This window comes from Xiphophorus couchianus, chromosome 10 (genome assembly GCF_001444195.1).
Source record: "Xiphophorus couchianus chromosome 10, X_couchianus-1.0, whole genome shotgun sequence".
In the NCBI taxonomy this organism is placed as follows: Eukaryota; Metazoa; Chordata; class Actinopteri; order Cyprinodontiformes; family Poeciliidae; genus Xiphophorus; species Xiphophorus couchianus.
In genome coordinates this window covers 6,330,923-6,347,448 of record NC_040237.1, presented here as the reverse complement: position 1 = coordinate 6,347,448, position 16,526 = coordinate 6,330,923, and the positions used below count along the sequence as shown (strand labels likewise).

Here is a 16,526-nt window from a genome sequence, read left to right as displayed (position 1 = left end):
GTTAAGAGATGAGCTTTTTGTTTGTTTGTTTGTTTTGGTAACGAACTGCCACAAAGTATAAATCAGATTTTTACTTTTGTTTTGAATGTCTGTTTTATACCACCAATTACAAAAATATAAAAAATAAAACAAATAAAATTTTTCTGCCAAATTCACCATATGGTGAATGTAAGACGACATGCTAGTGATACCCTGCATGCCACTGGGAGCATTTAGGCTAACAAAAGCATTTTGGCTAATTTTAGCTTATACACTAATTTTGACATACTGAATGGAGTAAGTCCATGTTACTCAACATGCTTGTGACTCTCCATATGCTATTGAGGACGTTGTAGCTTGCCTTAGCATTGATGATCATTTTTCGCACACTTTGGCAGCCCCCAAGTTAAATTTCTTCATAAATTTTCTAGTTAGTGATATTTAATGTGTTCTCCCACTCTGACTGCATTACACTTTAGCCTGTCATCAACAAAACTATTTAATAACTCTGGTAAGAAAATGTAAAAGTTCCAGTTGAGTTTCAACGTTATGAAAGTTATGTGGTCGAAGGAAAAGTGTGAAGTAAGAAATGGGAACGAAGAAGCATTTTAACTCTGATGTGCATTCCATCTTCCTCTGACCCATTAGCAGATGTTTTATAAAACTGGGTGGCTGCCATTCAGACTTTCCTAAATAAGTAAAGACTCATTGAGGATCAGGAGGGCAGATCTGCAACTCAAAAAACGAACAGGGATTCAGTTTGAATAACGATATTTAAGTTGTAAGCCTGTATGTTAATAACCTAGCATATAAAAACATTTAACAACAATGTTCCTTGTTATATCTGACTTTTGTAAGATTTGTATAATTGAAATTACTATTTGAAAAATCTATCTTACATATGTCATGTAAGATGGATGTTAATGGTCCCACTTTTTGTATAAACACAGCTAAAAAAACACACACACTTTGGCCCACATTGCATCTACTTCGAAAAAGTTGCTACCAAAATGCCTACCTCTTTTGTCTGTTAAGATTGAGCTGGTCAAACACATTTTGTTTGCCTAAGTATGGTGTCTTCACTGAGGCAAAAGTGTAAACTGTGAAAGTCTGGAATGGTAATGGACTAAACAATGTATGAGTCTGTATGGGCATTTGTCCCATTTTTAGCCCCCTTCCAATGCTGAACTTAATCAGTTCAGCAGTTATACACATCATCTCCTACTTGTTATTTCTTCTAAAAGTGACATTTATTTTCACAAATTGCATCCAATTACCTCCATTTTGCTTACAATGGCTTGAAGCACTGTAATCGACAGAGCACAGTGACATAATGATAACAGCGGTCTTAATAAAAGGGTGACACAAAGACCCTGGTGTATGTAATCCATCATAACAGCTTTGACTTAATTGCATAGCATCTAAGCTTAGAGTTTCCATTTGGTCTTCAAAAGTTTAGAAAAGCATATGCTTTTTAAAGCAGAAAAATCTCAAATGAAAAGTTATACTTGAGGAGAGAATAAATTTTGGTTGGATAAAAATACATTACCTTTATAAGTGTGAATATTTAAAATTAAATACCAATGATAACATTTCAATATAGTTTGATGAGATATGCCTAGCACAAACTCACTTACAGCTTCATTAGGTACATGTGCAATTCCATCAGCTTCTCCAAAATGTAACTGCTGGGAAAAATGTTACTTGGTCTCGGTTTCACCTCCAACATTTAGAAGGTGATATCAGAACTGGATGGGAAAACATTAATGCACAAACACTTCTGTATAGTCAATGTTGAGGCTTTCGGTGGTAACATAATGGCATGGGACTATTTTCTTGGCACCTAAGTACAAGCTGATTCTTCTTTAATGGATATGGCCTACCTGAGCATTGTTCCTCAGTATTTCTATACCTGCATTGTAGATTTTCTTTGTACCTGCAATTTGAACATAAATCCTCCGTTGAACCCGTTATCTCATTTAGATCACCATATGTCAAATTGAAAGGTCCTGTTCCATGACTGCGTATCTTATTTGCTTTTAATTTGGAATTCAAATAAGTATTGATTCTCATAGCAATCAGCTGTGATTAAAAGGGCTACTGTGCCATAAAGATTAACCTTCTGTTATTCTGAAACCCTACATAGCAGTCTCATAATTGTGTTAAGGATCCAACCTGTTTCACTCTATAAAATTTAGTTATATCTTTATTAAATGACTTTGAGAGAAAAGGGATTTAATTTTTTCCTTCTCATCACTCAGATGGGTCTGTGTGCAAAAAGTCTCATTCCCCCTCCCCTCTGTTATAACTTGTGTATGCATTATGAAAAGACAAAATGTTAAAGGTTTAACCGAATGGATTTTGTTTTAATTGCTTCGTTAATATTGAAGCAGGTAGCACCATTTCATTAAATGTTTGACATGAACTTTGCCACAAACGCCAAAATCCAGTCCAGTAGGTGAACTCCCTTAGCCCACAGTGCGAGTAGTTCTGCCTAAGCCAGTTTGTTCCCTCATTAGTAACCCATTCACTTCTTCACACATTTTCCTGAAATGGGAAGCAGCTTCTTTTCATTACACCACTGATATGTCTGTAATTTTAGGCAGCTAGAATGTAACTTTGAGGAACTCTGACATTTGCATCAGACAGCAAGCTGCCAAGTTTGAAAGGACCACAACCTTTTCTCACAATATTTACAAAACCGACAGACCAACTGGCCTGCAGGTTCAAACTTTAATTAGTCACTTTTTTTTTTATCTACTTCCATCATAAGGTCTGAATTTCAATATCTCCAAGACTTGTGGTTAAAAAAACTGGTGATTCTAGTAGATTTAGTTTGTAAATACCGCTTTATTAGAGCAGTATCACTTCAGCTTCAAAGCCTGGTCTTCCCAGGATAGAAATGCTGATGTTAATATATATACAATGATAGAGTGGATGGCATTATATTACAATAGTAGCATTAAGCTGTGAGATCATGAAATATTTTAACATTTCAAAGATATCCTAAAGTTGAAAGACCAAGGTATCATCAAAAGTTTGGATCCTATAATTTTATTATTGTTGAAGATGTGAAAAAAATAATTTACGAAATTTGACAAATAAATGCAAGCACAATAAAACATGGACTATTTTATTTAATTTGTAGATGTGACTGAAGGGTTTTCTCTTATATATATATATATATATATATATATATATATAAGATTCCAGATTCTTTTTTGTTTATTTTCATCCAAACCCATGTGGTTATTTTTAAAATGTGTTCTAAATGCTAAACTAGATTGAAGAAATGGTAAGCTCTTCCTCTGTGTAAATATAAAGGTCTAGCATGTGACTGCAGTACGTTGACTAACCCCAGTGATATTTCTGAGTCATTAAAGCTCCCTTTAGTATATGTGCAGGAATGTTACTTAGTGAATTCTCAAAGTGAATCTGAAAAAAAACAACAACATAGTTTTAATATAATTTTAGCTCTCATAACCATGGCCAAAATGTCTTAAAATATGTTCCCAGATAGGTCAGTCTTAATATTTGATCAGGTGTCTAAAATAAAGTTAATCTAATTGAATTAATTGCTCTGATAATGAAGGTTTTTGACCTTGCACTATCTCTCAGCATTGCCAGATATGCCAGCTATTCAGCAATCGTATGCAAATGGGTCACGATGATTATCGGTGATGCTTGCTGAACTCAATTAACAAGTATGATTGGGTGATAACTTTTTATTAGCATAAGGCTTAGGTGCAGATCATATGACAGTTCAGAGCTTTGTACCAGAACAGAAAGTCAACTTATTTAAATAATCTTAAAAAAAATGGATGTAATATCAAATCATCTGTCCTGTGTACGGATGTAAACTTACACACACCTATCAGCCCGTGCTAATTGGATGATTTTCCTGTCACTGATGGTTGGATCAAGCATACTTATCATAATGATGGCCTATGTGTGCTGACTGAAAATGACTCCAGTTGGGTAGGAGGTGCTGCGATGCTTTTGCTCAGCCTAATTAAAAAAAGTTAAAGTTATGTTTTTGTCTCTCTAAGCAGAAGTTAATGAAGTCTGGTGTTTTGTTGAGATAATTAGAGATACCTTCGTTTCTTGAAGCTGGAGAACCAAGAAAAATAAACAAAACTTACAACTAGGGTGACACATTTGGGTCTTCCCCAAAAACCTTTTTATTATGTTTATCACTTTTATTTCTGTAGCTTAAGTTTTCCTGTAAAAATATATTCCTTTGTAGTAGACTTGGGCTGGGGTGCAGTTTTTACTCTGATTAAGTCATGACCAGATTGACAATTTGTAGTATTTTTAGAAGAGGTTTGCTACTGTAGGCTAAACGCCCTGAAATCAAAGAAAACTTGCACTGTCATAACATCTCACAAAATGAAGGTTAAACTGTAGAAACTGGAGGAGATAAAGTTTTAATTTTCTTCAAATTTTCTGTTTTGGAAACCATTTGAAACATCTTACCTTTATTTGGTACTTTAGAGAAATAACTGATTTCTCATCCTGTCACCCTGTCTCCCTTTTTGTCGTAGCAGTTGACTTTGTCTCAGTAGTATAAAGACTAGGCATTGCATGTTTTGTGAGGTAAACACCACTTGGCAGTGGGATTTGAAAGAAATGCAAGTTTAATGTACCTCAGTACAAAATATAATCTGCACTTAATGTTCATTGTGCTGATACTGTGTAGTCACACTCATGTTGCTAGTTGTGTGCATGGACAGTCCCCTAATGTTGTTAGACTTTAGACTTTAGGGTTCTGTATTATTTTATAAATTATTCCTTTTAACCTGAATATATTCTAAGCTTTTATTAGTATTACATCTCCGTAGGGACCATGACTTTAAAATTTCCACACTCTTAGACCCACACTAAAAATTATATATTGTAAGGTTTAAGAAGAAGGACCTAAATTCCTTTAATCTTGTTTAAAATGGCCCTACAGCAATGTCTGTGCAAAGTTCACCACAAGGGAGAGTGTATTCTATTTTCATCTACCTCATTAAGTTTTTCACTGTAATTAATGGCAGGATGTGCTCACAGAGGAGCTGTCCTGTCTGTTAAAGCACATGATATGTCTGCAAACAGAGGGACCAACTGGCTGCTGGTTTCAAATGGGCTTTTACTTGACATATTTTACATTAACATTTGAAAGGAACACTTTTAAGCTAATTTGTGGGAAAACATCCATTATTTGTGTGTGGACGGTGAAGATCAGTTATGTAGAAAAGGACAGGAAATTTCATCATGCTGCATCAGAGATCAGTTAGGAATGAAACTGTGAGGGTTTGTTTCTTACTAAGAGGGGAGATCAGAAGAAAAAAAAAAATTGATTACAGTAGACTTTTGCATGTTGAGTCATATTTTGCCAGAAGCTGTGAGGAGCATTGATCTAGCTGTTATCCTGACTGTGTGATCCAGAAGTTAAATCTGCATGCAGCATTACTAACACCTCAAGAAATTACGACTACTGATGATTACAATTAATCACTAATAGTAAGACCATGAATGATTAATGTATTTTCAATACAAGTGTTTCAGTAATGCAAACTTGCAGTTCTAGTAATAATTTTTAAAAGAAATTAATACATTCTACATGCATATGAACTTTGGGGACGTCCGTCCAATGACAAGAGAGACTGTATCATTGGTCCTTCCTTTAATCCACTCTTTCATGTTGAAATTGTTGCTACTTTATAGATGTTATCTCAACATCTTTTGGTGGGGGCTGGTCTGGGCTTTTTGGGGGAGGTGCTGCTGAGAAGGCTGGGGTCAGCATCTTGCTTTTTGAAAGAGATTTTTGAAAGTTTTGTTGCTGTTTGTTGTGGTTTGCGTTCAGGATGGGACAGCAATCTGACCGTTACAGACAGAACATTGGTTGAACTCCAGTTGGTTTTCTGGTGTAGCTTTCTTATGGTGAGTTGATTTGAGAAATCAGCAAGTAAGTTTTTGCAGCTGAGGTTTATGGGTGGATTTTTGTTTGTTTGGTTTTTCCACAGGTTTTATTCCAGTCTATTAGCTTCTGACAGGACACTATGGGTGATAGTGGTGTGGTGTAGTATCCTTCAGGTGTTTATAAGTCTTGGCCTTTCCATGACTTGTTTTTTATGTCTGTGTTCTTTCAACGCCACAGCGGCTTCTGTCCACATACGTGACGTCCAGGGAGGGCTGCACCTGGGCTTGGCGGAATTCCCCTGGTTCTCTCACTCTTTTTATTCTTCCCTAACAAAAAAAGCCATAACAAAACCGTTTTTCAGCAAGTTTCCAATGATACCATTGCAATGCTTCAAGGACATCTACAGTGCTCAAACTATAACTCAATGAAAGGTTTCAAAAGTTGGTACAGCTATAGAAAAAAGCACAATCTTATCTAAAATACATCTCTCTGACCTTGAGTAATCAGCGGGGTTTTTCTCTTTTTTTCTTTTTTTTTTTACATTTATTATATGCGAAACCTAAAAACTTTAATGGAACCGTCACAGTCTCTCTAGGGTAATGATCTATGGACAGAGATAACCAAAGTAGAGAGCTCTTTGAGAATGCACTGCATCAGTCAGAGTATGTAAATGATGAACGCAGGCATCTGCTGTGAAGTGAAGCCAATACAGCACTGCCTTAAGGTGCAAAATTACTGATGGCTTCTATGTGTGAGGGCTTTCAGTGCATCTCGGGCTTCAATAGACCCATTGAAAAAAATATCAACTTCTCACATGACATGCAGAGCCGACAGATGTATTCCAAAAGTTAGTGTGTTTTTCTTTTGTTTTCTTTGTTTGTTTTTTTTGCTTTATTCGGTAGGTTTGTTGTATTGACAGGTTGTCCTTAAAGGATAACCTTGTAGTGTTATTGTTTAATTATCAGCTCCAGAATGGCTTCAATTGTATATTTATATTAAATTAGAATATGATGGAACATACACCTGAAAATGAGAAACAATCTGTTTGTCATGCTGTATTTATCAGTACTTAAAACAGTCAGGGGGACTGTAGACTTACAAATAAGAAGAGCTAATCTTTTCTATATAAAATACATTTATTTTCAAAAGTTATTGTGTGGAAATACCAACTTGTTAACTACACTGTGTCTGTACTAGGTACTGAAGTACTTGTAGTTGATCTGAAAAAAAAAAAAGGTGTCAAGAAAATCCGAGCTCATCCCACTTCCCCATGCTGGAGATTTAAGTTTAACAGTAATAATAAATAAAGTTATCTTTAAAATGAATCACTCAAGTGATATCAAGGCCCAACAGTAGACTTAAGTGTCAATAAAATAAATCTAGTTGTGTGTGTTGTTTTTGTCTCATGCAAACTTTGCTTTAATTCTACTTTTTTCTATCTAATCATAAGAAATCATAGTCAGTCAGAGAGATTCATGAAACAGGAAAAGCAGGTTTCCTGGAAAAAGAGGAAGTAAGTTTCCAGCCTGCAGATTTATAAAAATAGCTGAGACTATTTCTTAGTTTAAAGCATGAAAGTTTTAAAGAATGAAATCTAAACATTATTAGTAATTGGATAAGATTCAAAGTAAAATACTTATATTAATATTGGTTTACTTGTAATAATACTTACACTTACATTTGTGAGAACACTTACAAGAAAAACAAGTAACTGTAACTTTGGTATTAAATAATTAGAATCATGGATTATTCTTGGTTTCTTTTCAGAAAAACATCTGTAATAACTCACATTAAGATTATAATAAGTATAATTAATAAGTTATGGTTATAAAATCATAAATGAATGCTAAATCAGAGAAGCTAAAGAAAATAAATGTAATATAAATGTGATTTTGACATTGAACTTGAAATGGTGTAAAAAGGTGTAACTGCAATTAAACATCACTGATATGTTGGAGGTAGATGGTAGGTGAAAGGTGAAAGGAAGGGAAAAAGGGGAACTAACAGGAGAGCAGAGATGATCAGCACCTTATATGGAAACAGGTTGTTGAACAATGTAAAAAACTTTTCAGAGGAAAGGTCGTGCAGGCAAGGGACATAGGAGGTTGAGCAACCCTGAGGCATTGGCACAGACATCATGATGCAAACGCCCCAAAAAGGTGGATAAACCCTATATAAGGTGGGTGCAAAAGAGGAACCTTTCGTTGGATCCTCCGGGCAGCTTTGAGCCAAGATCGAGATGGACAAAGAACTCTGCAGCTGAAGAAGAGCCGGGAGCACACCGCGTCCTCCACTGCAGCCATCGAGAAGACATCCGGCAACAGAGGAACAAACACCAGCAGCTGACATCATCACACAGACGCAGACATGGTTAAAGACATCCTGCTGGACCCGGAGCTTGAAATTGGGCCAGCACAACCCACCAGTAAGAAACGACCGTAAGAGACATCTGAGAAGCCAGAACAACCGGAATGGACAATCTACAACAAGTGGTTGTTGCGCAACACCCCCCCCCCCCCCCCCCCCCCCTCCTTTCTGTCTCTACTCTCTCACTCTCGTACTTCCTCTTCTGAGAGGGGAGATGTGCTACCAGCTCTCCGTCTAACGGGTCCGTTGAGTTTCCTAAATCTGCTGGGATTTACCCTGTCCAGAACTGAAGTAAATTCTGTTTAAGCTGGTTTCGAGAAACGATTCGCCTGGTTATCTGACGGCCTACATCCAGGTGTCCCACCCTTCTTCCCCCTGTGAATTAGCCAGACTGAGCAGCCTACAGCCAACTAGTTTCACAGAGCACACCTGTTAACGGTCGCTCGTTCTCTATTTTACAACGTGCATTTGTTATTGAACCAGGTAGGTTTTAGTAACTCGGGCGAGTCCCAAGGATGATGTTTTACATATGGGCTACCAGCAACCTAAAAACATTTTCCACTTTTTCCTCTCCAGAATCAAACATCACAGCTATTTTACAACCATCAAAGAACTTTAAGGTGACTCATTAACTGAATGTCCACAACATCTTTAGATTTTCTTTATGCTAAATATTTTATTAGTAAGGCATTTTTGCAAGGGTCAGTACAGCTTAATTCAGTAGCAGAAATAATCAAATAAGTAAAATCAGTCATCTAGTCTATCTTTCCCTACTGCTGATACTGAGAACTAAAAAAGGGAACCTTTGAGAGAGACGGACGGAGCCTGGCGCCTCGAACCCCAGACCTGGCACGACGATGAAGAAGGTGCTGCAGCAGGAGGAAGACGCCGATCGATGAAGGCCAGGATCTCCGCAGGTCCGATGAGCTTCTTCTCCGCATGGATGGTGAGGTCACACAGGACTTGGTGCTGGCAGGAAAAAAGGCACCAGTTCTTCTTCTTTGTCTTTGTCTTCATCTTTGTCTTTGGGGTCAGAACCCAGCCGATGAGAGAAGTGCGATTCGAAGCCACAGATTGTGGGCCAGACGGGTTGGTCTCCATGAGCGGGACAGTCTTCGGCTCCGTGGCCCCGGCTCTTCTTCAGCTGCAGAGTTCTTTGTCCATCTCGATCTTGGCTCAAAGCTGCCCGGAGGATCCAACGAAAGGTTCCTCTTTTGCACCCACCTTATATAGGGTTTATCCACCTTTTTGGGGCGTTTGCATCATGATGTCTGTGCCAATGCCTCAGGGTTGCTCAACCTCCTATGTCCCTTGCCTGCACGACCTTTCCTCTTAAAAGTTTTTTACATTGTTCAACAACCTGTTTCCATATAAGGTGCTGATCATCTCTGCTCTCCTGTTAGTTCCCCTTTTTCCCTTCCTTTCACCTTTCACCTACCATCTACCTCCAACATATCAGTGATGTTTAATTGCAGTTACACCTTTTTACACCATTTCAAGTTCAATGTCAAAATCACATTTATATTACATTTATTTTCTTTAGCTTCTCTGATTTAGCATTCATTTATGATTTTATAACCATAACTTATTAATTATACTTATTATAATCTTAATGTGAGTTATTACAGATGTTTTTCTGAAAAGAAACCAAGAATAATCCATGATTCTAATTATTTAATACCAAAGTTACAGTTACTTGTTTTTCTTGTAAGTGTTCTCACAAATGTAAGTGTAAGTATTATTACAAGTAAACCAATATTAATATAAGTATTTTACTTTGAATCTTATCCAATTACTAATAATGTTTAGATTTCATTCTTTAAAACTTTCATGCTTTAAACTAAGAAATAGTCTCAGCTATTTTTATAAATCTGCAGGCTGGAAACTTACTTCCTCTTTTTCCAGGAAACCTGCTTTTCCTGTTTCATGAATCTCTCTGACTGACTATGATTTCTTATGATTAGATAGAAAAAAGTAGAATTAAAGCAAAGTTTGCATGAGACAAAAACAACACACACAACTAGATTTATTTTATTGACACTTAAGTCTACTGTTGGGCCTTGATATCACTTGAGTGATTCATTTTAAAGATAACTTTATTTATTATTACTGTTAAACTTAAATCTCCAGCATGGGGAAGTGGGATGAGCTCGGATTTTCTTGACACCCCCTCCACGAGGTCAGACCTTTCACATGCTGGGAGTCCATCACCCTCCTGCAGTTCGCCGTCCTCATCCCCTAGAAAGAGAAGAAGTTCGTCTGGGATGTGAAGATGCAGATTCTTCATCCTCAGTTTTCACAGAGGGCTCAGTGTAGTCATCAAAACTCCACTTCTCTTGACAAAGGCTATTGGGACATCCCTAAAAATCAGCAACAAAATTTCTGATCGGTGCATTTATAGAAAACAGGTCTATCTGCATGCTGTTTATTACCAATGACTAAAATGTTGTCCATATTCAGAAGGCAGCTTCAGGTTCCCATGATTACAGAAAGTTTGCTGCTTTTTCTTGCCTTTAGGCAAAGCAAATGTGAGCTTTACAATTCTGTCTAATATCTGGCAATATATGATATTGCTCTTGCATTTCATGTTTGAAGAAGTCTTTAATGAATAATAGAGTTTTTTGTATTCGGTCTCTACTTCAGTCATCAAATAAACACGAAAAGCTTATATAAAAATAGGTCAGCAATTAGCTGCACATATTGAGCACCAGTTCTTTCTTAGCTCATAGGTGCAAAGGAAGGAAATACATTTAAGCATTAGTCCAGCATTGGACCTATAAACTATATTGGCATGTTCACAGCTGCAGAAAATTGAGTAAGGTCTGCTGAGGGGGAGCCTGTGCGGGAGCAGACAGGATAGTGGTAATAGGCTGTCTGAGTGCTTGGAAGAAGTAGAGAGCTGGAGGAATGGAGTTCTAATGGAATATCCAAAGGTGTTCAATGACAGTTAACCTTTCTGACTAATGATTGGGGTCACAGGGAATGTGTATCGCACCCTTTGATAGCGTTTAGTCAGCAATGGAGATATATATGGGTGATGAATATTGTATGACCTGAAAATACCGATAGTCCCACAGTTCTACTGTCGAACCAGTTCTTTTGTTCCTGTTCAAGGTCAGTTATTCTGGGAAGTGGGAAACCCCCAGCACCGTATCCACAGCATTAAACATTAGACCTTCCATTAAGCTCAAAGATCCCTAATCCCATACAACTGAAGGAGAGTGTAGGAGATTTAGCGATAATACACATGAAACAGCCAATTCCCATCATTATGTGATCCTGTTTTTAATGAGTTTAGCGTGGGTGAGGAGGACAAGGCTCTCTTGAAGCTACCCCTGCAGCAGATGTCTGCTCACCTGCCAGTGTTGATTACACAAGTGTTGCATCTTAATGCCGCTTTATTGCCTGCTCATGAAACTCTGATGCAATCCACTCAAGGGGCATCACAACTGTCCTTTTTTCCCCTTTGCGATTTTCAGCACATCCTGAGGCATCACTATTTGTTAAATTAGACAATCAGGTTTTGCATTTATGTATAGTGGATTGCATACCCATGCCTCATTGATCTTTTTTTTTTTACCTTGTGTCACATTTCAGTGATAAACTGAGATGGATTTTATTTGGATTTCATTTAACCAACACAAATGACTGTATAAGTGTGAAACGGAAGGAAAAAGATATGTCTTATTTTGCAAATGGAAAATCTGAAAAGTGTAGAATTAATATATTCAGCCACACTCAGTCAATATTTTGTAGGAACACCTTCTGTTGTGAGATAACAAGTTACAGCACCTTGGACAATGGATCTTTAAATAAGTATTTGCTGAATATGCTGTGCTATATATATTGTTGTTTTTTTTCTATTGAAAGTACAGTTTCAAGTGCGATTCTTCAAGATTGGCGCACACATTATTGCACAACAACTTCTTTCAGAAAATAAAGATAAATTAAGCAGAGGCAGAGGATCTCTGTGAGTGGCATTAATAATTTGCCTCTAAAAGCTTCATGCCACTTAAGTTATTAACATTTAATTCAGCAGTGTCGGAGTGGATTAACCTATCAGCCAATGTACCACAGGAGATGTACAGAGTACATCTCATTTCTAGTGTTCCTTCTATCTATTGTGCCTCCCATGTTTCTGTTCACAGAAGCGCTGACCTACTGTGGAGATTTGATTTGTCTTATGCTTTTAAGGGCAAATGTACAAAAGTAGATTGTACGTTTTTTTTTCTTTTGTTGTCGATTTATGACCACAGCCTTTTTCAGTCCCTCCAACTAAACTCTTTTTTTTTTTTTTTTTTTAAAGTTGCAAACTTTCTAAAATGCAGCCTTTGTAGTTTTTCTGTATGAAAGTTCTTTAAATAGTGGCTTTCCTCTTGGGCATTGATGCACAGCATGTCTATTGAAGACAAAAGTAGCAAAAGGACTGTCTTCAAAGTTTACATGGTGAATCATCCTCTGAGGTTGAGGAGGAACTCTGATCAAATATTGTTGAGAGCCAACAGTTTGAGGACCATACAAACCAGAACCCTACACAGGGATTTTAAAAGTGCTCTGTAGTGAGTCCAGTCTGCCTGTAGGTAATCACTGCGATGAGGGTCACTTGTGACAAACACCGTTTCCAGACACTTAAGGTCTTCTTGGTGGTCTGGCTGTTAAAACCCAACTCAAGCTATCTTTGACAAGGAAACATTCTGTTCTCTATTTGTAGACACATCAACATTGCTAGTATATAAATAGAAGTACATAGCAGGATTTAGAATGTCACTCAAAAAATTCACCTTGAAAAACAGTGTACATATTGGTTTTTATGTTTTCAAGATACTTAGGTTTTCTGCCACTAAAATATAATATTTAAACCTTAAGCTTTCTTTGTATCAACATTTTAACAAGTAGTTTTCAGTATCTTATTGATAAACTTGAAAACGTAATTTTTGAGCTTTAATTTGTCAAAACTTCAAACATTTGAAGGGAGCAAATTAACTCAGAAATATGCTAAACATATTTATATTATACTATTCATAAAAAGCAAAATAAAAATCAATTTTGAAAAAGCCCAATGCATAGCCCAACTTTTTAGTGCACTGCATTAGAAACCCTGATCCCTACATTTTAAAATCTTTTTCATTCAGCGCAGTTGCATCCAAAAAATTTAAACCTAAACATTACAAAGGAATCCATAAATCAACCCTTTGCAGAAGTGCTGCCAGGTTCTCTGGGCAAAAGCTCATCACACATGGACAGAAAGACAGATGAGGTCTGTTGTTTGGCTGTGACTTTTGTTTGCAGTGAATTTTACAGCTTTTTCTGTGTATCCATGTCATAAATTAATTTTACAAAAATGTGTCAACCACCGTTTAAAAAACATTTTTCTCACTGGGATCAAAAAATCCCACTGAAAAGTGTTAATATAATAAACATAACTTGTTAAGCAGTTTTTAATGGAGTTTAAAAAGGATTGGTAAGGTAAAGTTGTGAATGCTGCACGGTGTTGTGCATCAGACAGCATTTATTAATGCAACATTAAAACTTACTTTCAGAAAAATAATAAGCTTATATGCATAACTGCATATAAGCTTGTTATTTATTTGTCGCTTCTTACTATAGGGTCTTTCTGGGACACCTAAGTTGACTATCTTCACTATGTAGCAGTCGCATCTACTTGCAGTGTATGTGACATCAGATGTATAGAAAGCAGATACTTTACCATAATTTATTTAAACTTTAGAGATTTTCCTCATTAAATGACACTTTGAATGAGATACCATCAAGCCTTGTTACTGCCACTATAACCAAACAGATGATTTATATTTGCCACTGTCTGTTTCCTCATATTGTTCAATGCTGATGGAAAGGAAGCATTCTGCATCTGTTTCTTTTAAACAACACTCCTCTCTTGTGTTTCAAGGGTTTTCCTTCGGGCTATTAGCCAGTATGCAGATGTGTTGAGCAAGAAATTTCTGGATCAAGCCAACTTTGAGCTACAGGTAAGCATTGCACTGATTTTTATAATCTCTTCCTCAGTTTAAGTTACTTTGCATCAGCTCCACAAAACTCCAAATAATGCTCCTTTTATTTGTCATGTCAACTCTAGATGTGACATTTGAAGCACTATGAAAATTGCAGAGAGAGAGAGCGATAGAGAACATAAATTACATTGTAGTAGCCTGCAATTTTTATGTCCTGAATATTTTACCTGCTCCCCTTTGATAAAAGCAACAGCTTTTCTTTTTTTTCATTTCAATATCTGATACATGAAAGAATGTTGTCAACAGCTAAACTCCTCAGAGATTTCAAAGCCTTTATGGACTGATTAATGTAGGTTTGTTTTAGTGTGACTCACAGCACTTAAAGCTGTTTTTGTGGTTTAAAGAAAAAGGTTAAATCTCAGTTTATCAGGACAGAAACAAGTGTTTTCCTCCAGGGATCCTATCGAGTCTGGAAAAGTGTGGAATTTAAAGTTCTTTCTAGATCTGGAAAACTATGGAAAAAGAAAAAAAAAGGGAATTCCAGACTTTATTCCACATCCCATCTCATCTATCCATCTTATCCATCCATCTTTCCATTCATTTTCAGGCTTGATATGATGTAGGAATTCTTTTAACTCTTACATACCGTAACTACATATGTAGTTAGGACTCAGGTCTTTTGGATCTTTTCAGCTTTCCATCTGTAGAACCAAAACTAAAAATGGATAAGAAGCATTAGTTTCTAGGTTTGCACCTCAAATCGGGAACTTCCAATAAAATTGCAAAACAGCTGAAAGTCTGAGTTCCTTTAAATCCAAGATTTGCCTTTGTGGAACATTGATCAACATATTTGATGTGTATTTGCTTGATGATTTTAATAATGACATTTGACAAAATTTAATGTTCATTGCTTGTTTCATAATTTGTGACTGAATGATGTTTTTATGGTGTAAAGCACTTTGAACGGCCTTGTTGCTGAAATGTATACAAATAAATTTGTCTTGACCTTATACTCACAATACAATTCTTTATAAGGAACCTTCATTTCAAACATTTTACATTCAAAGAAGAGTCACACAGGAATGAATAAAGCTGCAGAGTTCCCTGATGGAAAACATCCTGTTGGTGACATTGACCTAAATCAACAACCTCTGCATCCACTGGGACAGCTTCCCAGCAACAAACTGTAGCCATCTCATCTATAGCTTTTGATTTAATGAAACCATAAAGCTCTCCTGCCCACATTGTCTAGCACTGAATAACACTGTTGTAAAACTGGCTTTGAGCTGTGAGTCTCTTATTCCCTATCCACCTCTGTCTGTCTTTATCTGGGTTAGCTGTGGAACAACTACTTCCACTTGGCCGTGGCCTTCCTCACCCAGGAGTCGCTGCAGCTGGAAAACTTCTCGAGTGACAAAAGAACCAAGATCTTCCAGAAGTAAGTATGGCCTCACCCTTAAATCCTCAGGACATCCTTATTTTACCCTACTACAGCTTAGATTTCCTCTCCAGGACAAGTACATCAAAGCCTGCAGGGATATCAGACACCCTGCAGCTTCTTTTACGAAACTGTTCTAGTTGTTTTTCCTGTCATGATCATAGCACAACAGACTCACTGCTGCTGTAATGTCTATTGTGAGTACATTCTGTACCGAAATGTCTCTGATCCAGAAATGTTCTGTACCATTCCCTGGAGAGAAGGTTCAAGATGTTAAAATATAATTACTAATGTGAAATATTTTTTACAATAATTCAAGTTTAAAGTTGAATTTAAAGTTAAAAGTTAAATTTCTCATCTCTTAGCGCTTTGCCGTTCTTTGTTTCTCCAGCAGACATATTTATCTATATTAGTATTTTTCAGACAGCCTGACAAATGCTTTCTGGGAAGATGTTGAGCATATTGGAAGCTCATCTTCATTTGGAGGAGTTTTTGTCAGTGAATCACACATCACACTGGCTGGTGCCTGACAGAGATGCTGCTTGTTGGTCAGCATTTTATCACTTGCACTAATAAACTTACACTAGAAAATAGAAATTACCCCCTCTGGCTAGATATTGAACAGGCATTCCAGGGCAAATGTATTCACCCACTTTTAACAGTTTCACATTTTATCACCTTACTCCCACAAACATTCATGTATTTTATTGAGATTTTATGTGATGAACCAATAAAAAAGGAACAAATAAATGGAAAGTGGAAGGAAAATTTCCTTTTTCAGCTGTTTCAGCTGCTTTGTGTATTAGATGACGAATGCAAAGCACAAAGTGATTTGAAGTGGATTTGCTTTAGTTGAATCTATTTATTT

At 36.7% G+C, this 16,526-nt stretch overlaps 1 protein-coding gene across 2 annotated transcripts in view; it reads left to right on the top strand.

Moving 5' to 3' along the window:
- The window catches only part of dock1 (dedicator of cytokinesis 1), a 215,075-nt gene that overhangs the window by 144,467 nt on the left and 54,082 nt on the right, over positions 1 to 16,526 (top strand). For both annotated transcript variants that reach the window (XM_028029430.1, XM_028029431.1), the window contains exons 30-31: positions 14,160 to 14,238; positions 15,558 to 15,658. In XM_028029430.1, coding sequence (XP_027885231.1) covers positions 14,160 to 14,238; positions 15,558 to 15,658 — 180 coding nt within the window. The remainder of the gene's footprint in view (positions 1 to 14,159; positions 14,239 to 15,557; positions 15,659 to 16,526) is intronic.